Genomic DNA, 14614 nt, shown 5'->3' on the forward strand with positions numbered 1-14614 from the left:
ATGCAGCATAGTGCTGAGAACACTGAGAAGCCCACATCTCGAGCAGCTCTCTCATGCTGCCTTGAGAGCTCACAGTGCCGCCAAGAGCGTAGGTAGCTCAACCTGGAATCTAGAACCAGAAGCAGAATTATTCTTGCAATTACCATGATAAGCCACCCTGGACGAGATGACGCCGTTATAACAGCTGGGACAGGAATTTACTTCCTGAAGCCACTCACATAGCCACGGTGAATCGTGCGTGCTTCACTGTGGATGAGTGGGGACGCATGCTGCACGTCAATGCACGAGTGTGGCCTCAATCCTGACACAGTCAGTCGCACACCGCAAGCTGCTGGTTGCGCTGCAACACTCGTCACCAGTGATGAACACACCTTGATGTGGTGCTAAATATGCCGTGAGCATCCCACTCTGGCGGATACAGCAGCGCCTCTTATACGGGGACAAATACTTCCAGTCACCCAGCTTTTGATAAGCATGAGACAAGCAAAGAGCCCATCAACATAGTGTAACTATTGATAACAGGAGCAGCCAGGATCGGAGTCCCTCTTTTATCCGTCCTGCGAGATATGTCGCGGCAAAATATATATATATATATATATATATATATATTTTTTTTTTATTTATTTAATTGATGCGCGCCAGCCAACCTGGACAATGACTGATATCTTGACTCTACTGAAGCCCCACTATCTATCCTGTTGCAATAACTTAACTTCTGTAATCTTGATGCTCATGACAACATCACTCGGCAACCAACTTTTCTATATAACATGTACCTCCCACATGGAAGAAAGCATGCAGTGTTTAGCTTGTGCTACAACCAATTTGATAGCTTTACGCATGGGAAGCAAAACATGCTGTGTTTAGCTTGTGCTACCAACAATCCAAGCTTCCACATGAGAAGCAAACATGCTGAATTAGCTTTTGCTACGAACAATCCAAGCTTCCGCGTGGGAAGCACCATGCTATGCTAGCCTGTGTTACAACCAATCCAGAGCTATCCACGTAGCGAGCATGCTGAGATAGCTTGTGCTAAGACAATTCAAGCTTCCACGTGGGAAGCAAACCATGCTATGCTAGCCTGTGCTACAAACAATCCAGAGCTATCCACGTAGCAAGGCATGCTGAGATAGCTTATGCTAACAATTCGGCCTCCACGTAGGCAAAACATGCTGTGCTAGCCTGTGCTACACCACTCTAATCTTCCACATAGAAGCAAACATGCTGAGCTAGCCTGTGCTACAAACAATGTAAAGCTTCCACATAAGCAAACATGCTGTGCTAACCTGTGCTACGACAATCTAAAGCTTCCACAAAGAAGCAAACGTACTGTGTTAGCCTGTGCTACAACGTCTCTACCATCTCTTATCCAAATGTATGCAGCAAAATGAGAATCCCTTTAGCTCATCCTGATCCTTAACAAGTGTAATTTAGCAATACAAGAGCATAAGCAACGGTAGAATGCAACCAATAACGTCTAATCTGCACTGCAAGTTCATTTGTTTATTTCATCGTAATATGAAACGCCTACTTTACCTCCACCACATATTAGAGCAATTGAACTGCTACATGAATTGACAACGTCTGGTGCCATTTCCTACTCTGCAAATAGATGCCAGACATATCTACAGGAGAGATAAACTATAGCCACCATCGCACATGGAGATAAATCATCCCTACCACTACTATCCGCCCATAAATAAAATTAACGCGATATAATGCCAGTCTGCACAACTACAGACTGCTTTAAGCATAGAATGATCTATGCACATCCTTACAACATACTCGCAGCCTTCTGATAAAGATACTGCTAAATGATGATTGGAATCCGAACGGACCCGTAACCTATGATATTTAACACCAACTAGACTTGCACATTTATTAATCCTACGCTGTGATACTTAATATTATTGCTGTTTAACTCATATTGCAAGTCACAAGCAAGTTCATAACGTATAACTCATATTGCAAGTCACAAGCAAGTTCATAACGTATAATAATTTTATCAATATAATGCTTTAGTTGCTGTGGCATACTGAGATTACTTAACATCTTATGCCATCCAGCCTGATTGAAATTTATTTTACCACGCAGACTACATAAAATAATAAATATAGCTTATGCAGCGATCGGCACGTGAATAAAATCTCTCTGCCTGTATCATAACCACTGATCTGACGCCGGAGGCTTGAGCAGAGACTACAATTCCCAGGTTACACCAGAAAAGTCAACCAATCATAGAGTCAGACAGCATGACTACGGAACCAAACTTATCCCTTTATCCCATAACGTAATAGTTCATCCGTTCCAGCCCTACGCCAAAACAGAACCTCCTATAGATAACTGCTAAATCGATTTCAATAAATTCTAGCAGCATTAACAACTACTTCTTGAACGCTACTCACAAGTTAGCTTCCCATCTCTCCTTCGCATGGTTAGAGAAGTGTTCGGTCATCAACTATAAGCCTCAAACAACATCCGGTGGACGATCTCTTCAGAATAAGAGTACCATCTAAAGCCACTGAACTAACCATGATACATTAAACTATAAATTAAGCAAGATGCAGCCAACTGAGCATATCCGTGTTTTAACCAGTACATAAGATATTAATCTGAACATTAGAGCCAGAACAAGCAAAGCAAATCACGAAGTGAAGCCATGCCCTCTCTCTACCAAGCAGTACTTACCAGCCATATCAGCGCGCACAGATCGGTGACGTCATCTCTTGAGAGAGAAGTAAACAACCAGGTCTAGAAACCCAATCTTGAGATAAAGTGAACTACTTTGAACAAATACACGCTAAACTGGGGACCATAACAGAACCCCGAGCCCATCGTTGCTTACGATAAGAAAACATAGCAACTTAAGCAACACTGTTGGTGAATTACCGTCAACCCAGTGCCATAGAGAGAGTTCTGACACTAGCGTCGACTCCCATTGTAAGAATGGAATGCGGAAGTGCTCCGTCTAACTCAATGAGGCAGTCCCATTGTTTGGAACTATAGCCCGGAATGCGGAAGTGCTCCGTCTAACTCAATGTTTGGAACTATAGCCCAAGGAGCCAGTTTTTCGGCGGAATCAAGCGTGTCGTTACTCTATTTCTACACTCTAGTTGACCATACTGATATCGATCAATGACGAACGCTACTGCTTTTGAGCTGAGCGTTTAGCAAGAGATTTAGCCATAATTTAATTTAGTTTTTTACTTAAGTAAAGAAAGTAATACCACGATTAGGACCAGTAGCACGCCGCTGAGTAGCTATGATTACAACCATCAACCAAGAACACCGACGCCGTATGAACAATATGAGACTATTCATGGGCAGCAGCAGAGGGAGCAAGCAAGGGCAGCAGATCCGGCAGGATCTCGGCAGCAGAGCAGCAGCAGCAGCAGCGTCGCACGTCAGAGCAGCAGAAGAGCGCAACCAGACTGAATAGGTAGGCAGAGCATTACTTATAACTCACCGACCAGGAGAAGAGTGCATGTGACTTAGTCACCTGATCGGTTAGCCCAATCCCTTGAGTTGCCTGGCCTGAACTAGCTCCGTAAACTGCGCCTCATGTGTGCCACCAAAAAGGTTGGGAAACACTGGCTTAGAGGCTAAAAGGTCAACACAAGGACCTAGGCCTTGGTGTGCTTTAATATAATCAATACAAATTTAAAAGCAAACTTTGTAGTACCCTGTCTCTGTATGTGTGTGTGTGTGTGTGTGTGTGTGTGTGTGTGTGTGTGTGTGTGTGTGTGTGTGTGTGTGTGTGTGTGTGTGTGTGTGTGTGTGTGTGTGTGTGTGTTTAGGCCATGTTTTCCCCATTTTCCTAATATAAAGCCTAGTTTTTTTTTAATGCCATAAATGCAAAACAGCGACCTCTAGAGTCGCAAGATTCGATAGGGTACCACTTCGGTGTAGCATCAGTATTATTATTGTCGGGGCAACCTAATTAGTTAGCCTCCAGCTACAACGAAATAGCCACTTTAGCACAGTCATCGCATCAAATACATACAAAGGTAGGTATTTTCCTCACGATCATCCACAAGCTGATCTAGTTTGAATGAGCGACAATGACAACAGTTTGCAAGAAGAAAAAAAAATCCACCATGATGATACAACAGCACTGCTAGTTAGCGATAGCTAACCTCTGTACTACGTATTTACGTTGTTATTACCTAGTTAATTATAAAGGAAATCATTAATACTCGTTGCTCAGGTTATATTTGCACGTTGGTATAATTATGCTACGTACAGTTTTCGTAGTTACTGTCATCCTACTACATATTTTAAGATTGTGCTGTTAGGCCAACAGTATTTAAAGGACAATTTCCAGATACATTTAACAATACCGATCACTCACATAACAGACTGCTGTATAATTTGCTTTAACGTTATGGTCATGTAATTATTATAAACTGTTATGATCTCAGAGATTTGGCGTAGAAGGGGAACCAACCCCCCTTTGGGGGGCACTTACTGTGCCACGTAGGTGCATGCTGGGGCACATAAACCCATGTTTTTTGTGTGTTGTGAGCAGGAAAATGCAATGCCCCCTTTTTTTTATCTTGTCAGATTTTCAATGCCCAGAGAGGTTATACCCATTTCTTTAAATCAAATGTTTATTGATATAAACACTATGGAAATATGTAAATCACAAGCATAACCACACTGAGCGATCAACAACGATAATAAAGAATATATACACACATATTAGTAATAATAATAACAACAATAATGATAATAATAATAATAATAATAATAATAATAATAAAACAAAAGAATGAAGTCAAAAACTAAAAGGAGAAAATGATAACCAATAATAATAATGAAAAAAAAACTCTAATCAATATGTAATACAAAAGCTACCTAACACCTTCTGGGGCAAAATGTAATTGTCTTTTTATAGACTTGATTTAAGTCATTAGTTCTCTGTCAGTAGATCTCATTCCACTGATACTGTATTTGACCGACTTCATCAAATGTGAGGTAGACATGGGAAAATACTGTGGCATAGTTATATAGTTACATTCTATCCTGGTGAATACGCTGAGGGCAATTGGGTTTGATAGCACATCTGCGGAACTGAGTGAAATCCTATCTGGAGGGAATAGAACAGGTGGTTGATGTGAATGCAACCCTGTCCTCGTCCCTCCCTGTGAACTGTGGAGTCCCACAGGGAAGCATTCTGTATCCCACTCATCTATTTATTACTCTGGTTCACAGCATACGAACGGGAGGAACGTGTAATGTTGACAACATGAAGATCAAACCTGCCGAAAGGAAGTCTTCACTCATCAGAACCAAGAGAGCTGAAGAATGTGAACAGGTCATAAGTCACTCTCACGCTGAAGAAGAGGACCTCACCAATGAAGCTCATGCCAATGGACTGGAATGTCTCGACATTCAAATCAAGGAGGAACCAGATGTTCCCGAACAAAATGGAGGGGCGTCCGACTACTTGGACGCTGACAGTGACTCTGGAACTGTTGAATGCCAATCAGAATCTAGCCACGCTGACAGTGGACAAGGAAACATAAACATTAAGGATGAGCTTCATTCTGCACCAGCGTCAGAGTACGACTTTGACGCTGGTGCAGATGTTAAAGGTGAGCTGGAGATGGATGTTAAGGAAGAGAGCGATGAAGAGGAAGGTCAAGAGGAGGCCAGCTGGAGGGATGCTACTGAACAGGGAGGAGAGGAGAAAGGTAATGGGTCACCTAATGCAGGGTTTCCCAACCTGGTGGGTGGGGGGGTCATTATATTGTCTGTCTGCCTGTCTGATTGATTGATAAGATTTTCTAAAACAATGATTGATAAGATTTTCTAAAACAATGTACACCAGGGGTCTTCAACAGGGGGTCCGGGACCCCTAGGGGTTCCTCAGAGATACTGCAGGGGGGCCGCCAAATCTTTGTGTGATATGGACTTTATTTTTACATTAATCACTCGCATCCCTATTCTGGGGGGGAACATTAGCCGTTGCGAGCTTGTAGATCGGCTATTTTCGGCGAAGAGGTTTGGTGTACACAGGGAAAAAAGAGCAGACCAAGTAACGAGCCAAAGGTCAAGTTTACAAAGTATTGAGGGTTTTAAGTGGTTAAATGTCTGAACACACATTTAACATAAATCCAATATGTAGTGGGGGGTCCCTGCTTCATCTCTCTCTCAGCTAAGGGGTCCTTGGCCTGAAAAAAAAACGTTGAAGACCCCTGATCTACACTGTAAGATCTGAGTGTGTGTGTAAGTTACATTGTAACTCAGAATTACAGACCCTGTAAGGATTATTTAACTGGGGACCCCATGTTGAGAACCAGTGTAATCTAGATAATTGAATTTACATTCCATTATCACACACATCAATTTGGTTTTCACTACCTTCATAGGATAGTTATTATTGGAGAGAGAGACTGAAAGAGCCTGAACCTTTCTATGTCTGTTAAATATCATGGCAGTTCTACATTATTGGTGTGCAATGACCTGGGGAAATTGTTTAAAGGAGTATGTCTGGGAGCCATTTGCCAATTCTAATGCTCTCCGATGTCTCTTTGTTTCTTTGTCTCTGTCTTTTTGAAGACCCGGAAGAGTTCTTTCCTTGTCCACACTGCACTGTCTCCTTCACCAGCTGGGACTTCCTGGAGAAGCATGTCAAATGGGTCCACCAGGAGCAGTATCGCGCCATGCTGGACAAATGCTACTCGAGTCCCAAACCGGGCGTTGGCACCGAACACCCCTGTAGCGTCTGCAGCTGCACCTTCAGCTCTCCAGCACTGCTTCGGGACCATGTACGTGAAGCCCATCCCTCTCCACCTACCCGGAGGCTCCATCCGTGTCCCGTCTGCCCTCGCAGTTTCCAGTACCTGAAGAACGTGAAGAACCACTGCCAGCGTTGGCACCTTATGTCTGTGACCACCAGGGGTGGGCACCTCAGCTGTGCCAGCTGTGGGAAGAATTTTGAGGCAACGTGGGGCCAAGGGCCTCACGTGTGTCACGAGCCTGAGGACTCAAAACCTCAGGACACGCCTATTTGTATGGACACCGCTTTGGCGTGTTTGATATGCGGCAAGAAGGTCAGCACCCCTCAAAGCTTGGAGCAGCACATGCGTATCCACACGGGGGACAAGCCGTATGCCTGCCAGGATTGTGGCAAGAGGTTTGTGGATCGCAGCAGTTGTAGGATTCATATGAAAATACACAAGGGAGAAAAGCATTTCAAATGTGAGGTGTGCAACAAGGCATTTTTACGTTCATGCCACCTGAAGAGCCACATGACAACTCACTCCGGCAAGAAGGAGTACTCCTGCCCTGAATGCGGGAAACAGTTTGGCCTCAAGTCTAGCCTGAACCTCCACATTGGGAGCCACTCTAGTGAGAAGCCGTTTCATTGTGCTGTGTGCGGTAAAAACTTCAAGATGTGGCGGAACCTGAGGGTTCACAAAAAAATCCACTCAACCGAGAAAGCCCACCAGTGCGGGGACTGCGGGCTGCAAATCGGAGACCCCGGGGCCTTGAAAACCCACCTGCGGACACACACAGGCGAGCGGCCATACCATTGTACTGTGTGTGATAGCAAGTTCATTCGCCTCTCACATCTGAAAAACCACCAGCGCACTCACACCGGCGAGAAGCCATACAAGTGCACTGAATGTAGCAAGAGCTTCACTCAGTCTGGAGACCTGGCGAAGCACAAACGGATTCACTCTGGTGAGAAGCCGTTCGAATGCCCAGATTGCCACCGCCGCTACATTTCCTCCGGAGATCTCGGAAAACACATGAGGAGTCACACAAACCTGCGCCCGTATACCTGTGAGGAATGTGGAAAGAGCTTCCGTTTGTCTGGACATTTAAAGACCCATATGTTAACTCACACGGGGGAGAAGCCGTACTCCTGTCCCATATGCCTTCGCAGGTTCGCTCGCTCCCACCACCTCTCCGGTCACATGGCCAGATGTCGCTGAGTTATTGTAGGACTATAGACTTAGGCCATGAGTTATACATGATGTATGTACAGTAGGAGCTAATGTGCAGTAGACATTAGCCAATGACTTTCCCATGTTTTATTGACTGACATGAGTTTGGTGAAAGTTGTGCTTAGCGCTGGAAATAACGGTTCACATGATAATTAATGAAAATAACAATTGAATTACCTCTTATTTATGCATGGCCATTTTTGTCACCCACTATCCCATGGCCTTTACAGTATTTGTATTCAGGACGGTGGGGAGGACCTCATGAGGCAGAATTTGATTGAGACTTGAGGAGATGGTATACTGTAGTAGATAAATGCCGAATATATTTGGTGGGCTGGCGGCCCAGAGTAGACCCTCACATTTCAACACTATATAGTATGTTGTTTTTACAGTATATGTAACCTTATATATAACATTATTTGATTAATGCATGGAACTGAATGCACTGTGTGGTGTTATGTGTGAAAATATTCCACTTATTAAAGTCATCACTATAGATGCAAAATGTTTTGAATTTGTGCATTATAATTAACATTACAATTCTGCATTACCTGTTGTTCTAATAGTTGGCTGCCTGGCTGTATCTATTATAAATGGTAAGAAATGGTAATAACAGGGATTGCAGTTTCAATTTCACTGCAGATTCATCTTAAATGTCCAATTTGTCTTATAAAAAAAGTGAAATAGTACTGAAAGGCAGGCGTATATTCAATGAGCAGTGTTTTATTTGTCCCCAAGTAAATAAATAAAAATGTATGAAGGATATATATTTATTGATATTGATGAATTTGTCCTTCAAAATTGTATTATAATAATAAGTTCATGTAGTTAATGTCTACATTACATTTTAGGGATGAGATTACATGTGGTTACCGTCCTACTCATTGAAGATTTGAACATCCATCAATTTGGATTTGTTTATTTATACAGAAAATAATTGTGTGATAATGTATTGCATGTTGCATCCCAAACGAGCGGATCGATATTTCCACACCCATTGTTCCATCCGTTTAAACTCTGCTCACCACGGACAGATGGAGCCGATCTACAAGCTCACACAGAGTCACGTTGCGATTTTTTTGTGAGCTTGTAGATCGGCTACTTTGAAATAGCCAATGTGTATAGGTTTAAATTGGTTAAAGCAGCACTATGTAACTTGCCTCTTCTACCCCGGATTTGAACCTGGTATCCTGCGCAAGTGCTGACATTTGTACCATTGAGCTGATAGAGCACGTCTGCTTGCTCGGGGGATAAATTGAATGTGGACCACCAGGTCAAAATTCGTGTCTAGGTGAGACGTGACCTTTGACACAATCTAAATGTCTCAATAGAAGCAGCGTTATCTAGTAAGAGAGTGACAACACTAGACTCCCATAGACTCCTCAGTGAGGAAGTTCCAATGTTTCCCATAGCAGCCCGCTTTATGCCGAGATCAAAGCGTGACAGAACTCTGCTCTCTCTATGGGTTTGAATAGAAGCAACCACCCTAATTGTATAAGTTATATTGTATTAACATACTCTACCGTACAGATTGGACAAACATTGTATGCATTAAATAAAACTTACATAGTGAGGCTTTAACTGATTTTGATGCTATATTAACTCATTTAGCTGGGGACCCCATGGAACCCCCTCAAGGGCCCCTGGGGGTCCCCGGACCACACTTTGAGAACCAGTGCCCTACTCTACACGGCAAACACGAGGAAAAGAAAAAAAAAGCTCTGCAGCAATTAGTAGCTCAGTCTGTTCCAATGTTTTCTCTGCTGGACTGGGGTCAATTAACTTGGCTGATTGCTGATCCTGTCTGGGTCTTGAGCGGATACGGAAGCTGTGCGTAAGTATTGTGTACAAAATGACCGGATACAGTAGGCGCCTCGGCGGGCTCTTACCCGATCGTACAGGCGTGTTCATTCGGCTCATCGGCTGGCAGTCGTTCCACACAATCTGGTAAGAAAATAAACCTATGCATGATAGACAATGAAATTAACAGGGCACTGCACATAGGTCGACACTGACAAAAACACTTCGACTATCATGCTTATGTAGACGCAGGGCAGGAGTAACACGTTACAACTCTGCAGACAGATGTACAGGATACAGTGTTGCCAGATGTTGTGAGAGAAACAAGCAATCAGGTCTATGAAAACAAGCCCTTTAAACATAATACATTGGCTATTTGAGCTGAGATTTTTTTTTTTTTAATGTGAAATATTTTTGACACATTATAACAACACAAATCTTGCCTGGTTCATAATCTTTTCAGATGCGGGTCCGCAGACAAATGTGTATTAATTTGGGGCTTACGAAAATGTTTGTTTGGGAACCACTGGTTTAAACAACATTAGGAAACAAGACCAAAGTGTTACTACACTTTTTAGAAATAAGCCCAAAACGCAACCTGCAACTAATATTTACAAGCAACTTACCAGAAAAACAAGCCCAAAGTCGCTTATAATAAGCGAACATGGCAACTTTCACTGAATACCTAAAAGCTAAGCTACGTCGCCTGTTTTTACGCAAAGCTGAATTCAACTAACGGGATTTGAATGAAATGCTATCGTTGAATTCACATGGCATGGAGCATGATAACAACGTGTAGAGGCTCATAAGCCAATTATTAATCACCAGTCCATTATGGGATGTACTAGGCTACTGTAGGCAGCGAGTCGAGTGTGAGCTGACCTGTTTCCCTAGCCCTCAAAGAAACATGTGTGTCATGAGCATGTGAACCATGACTATTGTTCACCCAGTAGTGTTCGCAAACTTTAACAGTGGTGTAAAGTAACTAAGTACATTTACTCAAGTACAGTCTGTACTTCAGTACAATTTTGAGGTATCTTTTTTACTTTCTTCAGTATTTCCAATTTTCAATACTTTTACTTCTACCCCATTATATCTCAGGGGGAAATATTGAACTTTTACTCCACCTCAATTATTTGAAAACTTTAGTTACTAGTTGCTTTGTAGATTTTGATTATTATTACAAAACACACATTACCCACCTCAGCCCTATGTTTTGGCCATTTGAAAGTAGCAGATCTACAAGCTCACAATGCGTTGCGATGCATTGCGAGCTTGTAGATCTGCTATTTTAAACAGATTCTTATACATTTCGAACTTGTAAAATCAAGTACTTTTACTCAAGTATTTTAAATACTGGAATTTTACTTGTAAGTAATATCTACATTGCAGTATTGATACTTTTATTTAAGTAAAACATGTGAGTACTTCTTAATTCCATCACTGAACTTTAATCCACTCATCGTGATGTCTTTTCTTGTTTGTAGGAACTGAACTGAGGAGGTATATTCAAAGAATCAGTCACCCCAAAGAGACACCTGGGGAAAATACTATGGAAGGGAGATGAATCTGGTTAACAACAACAACACAACCTGACAGAGGCCAGGAGGAGATATCCTAAATCAATCTCACAAGCAGAGTAGTGACATCCCACAACAAGATGGTCAAATCTACAAAGAGAGGACCTGGCCGCCCTAAAAAGTCTGTTCTACATAGTGGGGTGGAACCAAGCAATAATCAGGAGGATGGGAATGGGCCGATCATAAAACTTACAAAGAGAGGACCAGGGCGACCTAAAAATTGTACAAGTGTTGTACGACCTATTGTACAATACAGGGGGCCTGAATTGAGCAATAATCGGGATGCTGGGGATGGGCTGATGATCAAAATTACTAAGAGAGGACCTGGCCGCCCTAAAAAGACTTTTGTACAACAACGTGTGGTTGAACTAAGCAATAAGGAAAATGGGAATGGGCTGATGATCACATCTAGAAAGAGAGGACCTGGGCGCCCCAAGAAGACTATTGTACAACATAGTGGATTTGAATTGAGCAATAATCAAGAGGATGGGAATGGGCTGATCATAAAACCTACAAAGAGAGGACCAGGGCGACCAAAAAAATGTACAAGTGTTGTACGACCTATTGTACAATACAGGGGGCCTGAATTGAGCCATCAGGATGCTGGGGATGGGCTGATGATCAAAACTACTAAGAGAGGACCTGGCCGCCCTAAAAAGACTATTGTACAACATAGTGGATTTGAATTGAGCAATAATCAGGATGATGGGTATGGGCTGATAATTAAATCTCCAAAGAGAGGACCTGGTCGCCCTAAAAAGACTATAGCACAACATGGGGTTGAACTGAGTAATAATCAAGTGATTGGTAATGGACTGATGATCAAATCTATAAAGAAAGGACCTGGGAGACCTAAAAAGTCTATAAAGAAAGGACCTGGGAGACCTAAAATGTCTACAAATAAAGGACCTGGGAGACCTAAAAAGTCTACAAAGAAAGGACCTGGGAGACCTAAAAAGTCTACAAAGAACGGACCTGGGGGACCTAAAAAGTATATTGTTCAACAAAGTGTGGTTGAACTGAGCATTCATCAGGATAATCAGAATGGGTTGATGATCAAATCTACAAAGAGAGGACCTGGCCGCCCTAAAAAGGCTGTTCTACACAGTGGGGTGGAACCAAGCAATAATCAGGAGGATGGGAATGGGCTGATCATAAAACCTACAAAGAGAGGACCAGGGCGACCTAAAAATTGTACAAGTGTTGTACGACCTATTGTACAATACAGGGGGCCTGAATTGAGCAATAATCAGGATGCTGGGGATGGGCTAATGATCAAAACTACTAAGAGAGGACCTGGGCTTCCTAAAACGACTATTGTACAACATCGTGGAGTTGAATTGAGCAATAATCAGGATGAGAATGGGCTGATGATTAAATATCCAAAGAGAGGACCTGGTCGCCGTAAAAAGACTATTCTACAACACAGTGGGGTTAATCAGGAGAATGGGATTCATTTCAAGCAAGACAAAGAGGAGCCTATAGACCATGAGTTACCTAAATTATTTCCTGCAATACAGACTAGGAAATTGGAATTTGTTAAGAGAGAATCTGAGACACATTTAGATGAGGACCACAGGGAAGAGGAAGCATCAGCAAACAATGAAAGTAAGATTACCACACAATTTGTATTCTCCCCTTTATTACTGTCTTTTACATTCCCTCATTAATTGTCTGATCTTCCCCCTCTAGCTGTGCCTGTGCAAATTACTCCAGGTTCCCACCTGTGTCCGTACTGCGCCGTCTCCTTCAAGTACCCCATCTTCCTACAGCAGCATGTCAAATACCATCACCGTGATGAGTACAATGATACAGTCAGACGAAAGTCTTCAAGGCATCCCAAGAAAGTTAAGAGAGAAAGTGAGCCATGTTTAAATGAAGACCATGAAGAAGAGAATGCGCCAATGAACAATGAACGTAAGACACTTCACTGTTAATAGTTGATTAGTAAAGTTGTTGAGGGCTTTTTAGTCCTTTCCTGAGTGGTTTACTTGATAATGTCCATCACTTATGACATGACACTGTAGAAGTTATGCTGTTCAAAGAATAACTGAATGCCAAATAAATATTCATGACTGAAATTAACTAGGTTGAGCAAGCACAGGTTTATCTTTTTCACTAGGACTGTCCCGGTCATCATTATTTTGTCTCCAATACCACAGAGTCATTTAATATTTAGCATTTGCTGATCCGAGTCCTTTTAGTTCAACAGCTTTGTACTAAAGTCACTGTGATCATTCTAAAATCATCAAAACCAATCCATGCATGGAATGATAAGCTAGAGAAACTTAATGTAATGACCACATTATTTATAAATACCCTACAGACTCACTGCATTCCCTCCCTCTCTCTCTCTCTCTCTCTCTCTCTCTCTCTCTCTCTCTCTCTCTCTCTCTCTCTACACAATAAATGCGCTTCCCACGACTAACAGAAATAATGCAAACATGGAACTGTACTTTTTCTTGTCTCCCTATTTTTCCTTTTATTACTGTCTTTTACATTGTCTGATTAATTGTCTGCTCTTCTCTCTCTAGCTGTGCCTGTGCAAATGACGACAGATTCCCACCCATGTCCATACTGCACCTTATGCTTCACAGACCCCACCTTCCTACAGCAGCATGTAAAGTACCATCATCCTGATGAGTACACTGATGCAATCAGACAACTGTCTTCAAAGCTCCAGTTCCAAATGAAACCATGTACAGTTGTCCTCAGTGTGATTGTACCTTTCTCACTCTAATGCAGCTAGCTCATCATAAAAACAAGGCACATCTCACTGCTCCTCCAAGAAAAAACACACGTGTCCAGTCTGTGCTCGCAGTTTTGATTACCTGAGGAACCTGAGGAATCACTGTGGGAGCTGGCATGACATGGCTGTCCACATGCACAAGGGACATCTCCGTTGCTCCAACTGCAGGAGGAGCTTCAAGAAGTCCTGGGGCCAGGGCCCTCACCATTGTGTAGGTAGAAAAGACTAAATAATATTCGCTCATCCTGATTTTACAAAGCCAGTATCCCTTGTATTGTTGTAGGCGTGAATTGTCAAGTGTGTGGCAAGACATTGAGAAACCCCCAAACTCTTCAGATTCACATGCACCTGCACCAACGAGAAGCCTCATGCCGCTCCGTAAGCACATGTTTATACACACAGGGGTCAAACTGTTTCAGTGTAAAGTGTGCAAGAAAATATTTGCAAAGGGAGAAGGTCTACGTATCCACATGATCGTGCACACAGGTGAGAAGCCTTATTCCTGCCTGGAATGTGGAAAGGCTTTC

At 42.6% G+C, this 14614-nt stretch overlaps 1 protein-coding gene and 2 long non-coding RNA genes across 3 annotated transcripts; 2 read left to right on the forward strand and 1 right to left on the reverse strand.

Moving 5' to 3' along the window:
* Positions 1 to 3898: 3898 nt before the first annotated feature.
* LOC308084090 (uncharacterized protein) lies at positions 3899 to 8693 on the forward strand. Its single transcript, XM_080426570.1, has 3 exons — positions 3899 to 4007; positions 5215 to 5696; positions 6565 to 8693. The coding sequence occupies exons 2-3, from the start codon at positions 5249 to 5251 to the stop codon at positions 7944 to 7946; spliced, it is 1830 nt and encodes a 609-aa protein (XP_080282696.1). The 5' UTR covers positions 3899 to 4007; positions 5215 to 5248; the 3' UTR covers positions 7947 to 8693.
* Positions 8694 to 9836: 1143 nt separating this feature from the next.
* Positions 9837 to 12418, reverse strand: LOC308083977. Its single transcript, XR_013933030.1, has 3 exons — positions 12323 to 12418; positions 11250 to 12223; positions 9837 to 9902 (listed from the first exon to the last, which is right to left on the reverse strand). It is a non-coding gene; the product is annotated as an uncharacterized lncRNA (long non-coding RNA).
* Positions 12419 to 12806: 388 nt separating this feature from the next.
* On the forward strand, positions 12807 to 14458 carry LOC308083976. The gene is made up of 3 exons (XR_013933029.1): positions 12807 to 12946; positions 13031 to 13255; positions 13873 to 14458. It is a non-coding gene; the product is annotated as an uncharacterized lncRNA (long non-coding RNA).
* The last annotated feature ends 156 nt before the right edge of the window (positions 14459 to 14614 follow it).

This window comes from Gymnoscopelus braueri (genome assembly GCF_963280865.1).
Source record: "Gymnoscopelus braueri genome assembly, chromosome: 4".
In the NCBI taxonomy this organism is placed as follows: Eukaryota; Metazoa; Chordata; class Actinopteri; order Myctophiformes; family Myctophidae; genus Gymnoscopelus; species Gymnoscopelus braueri.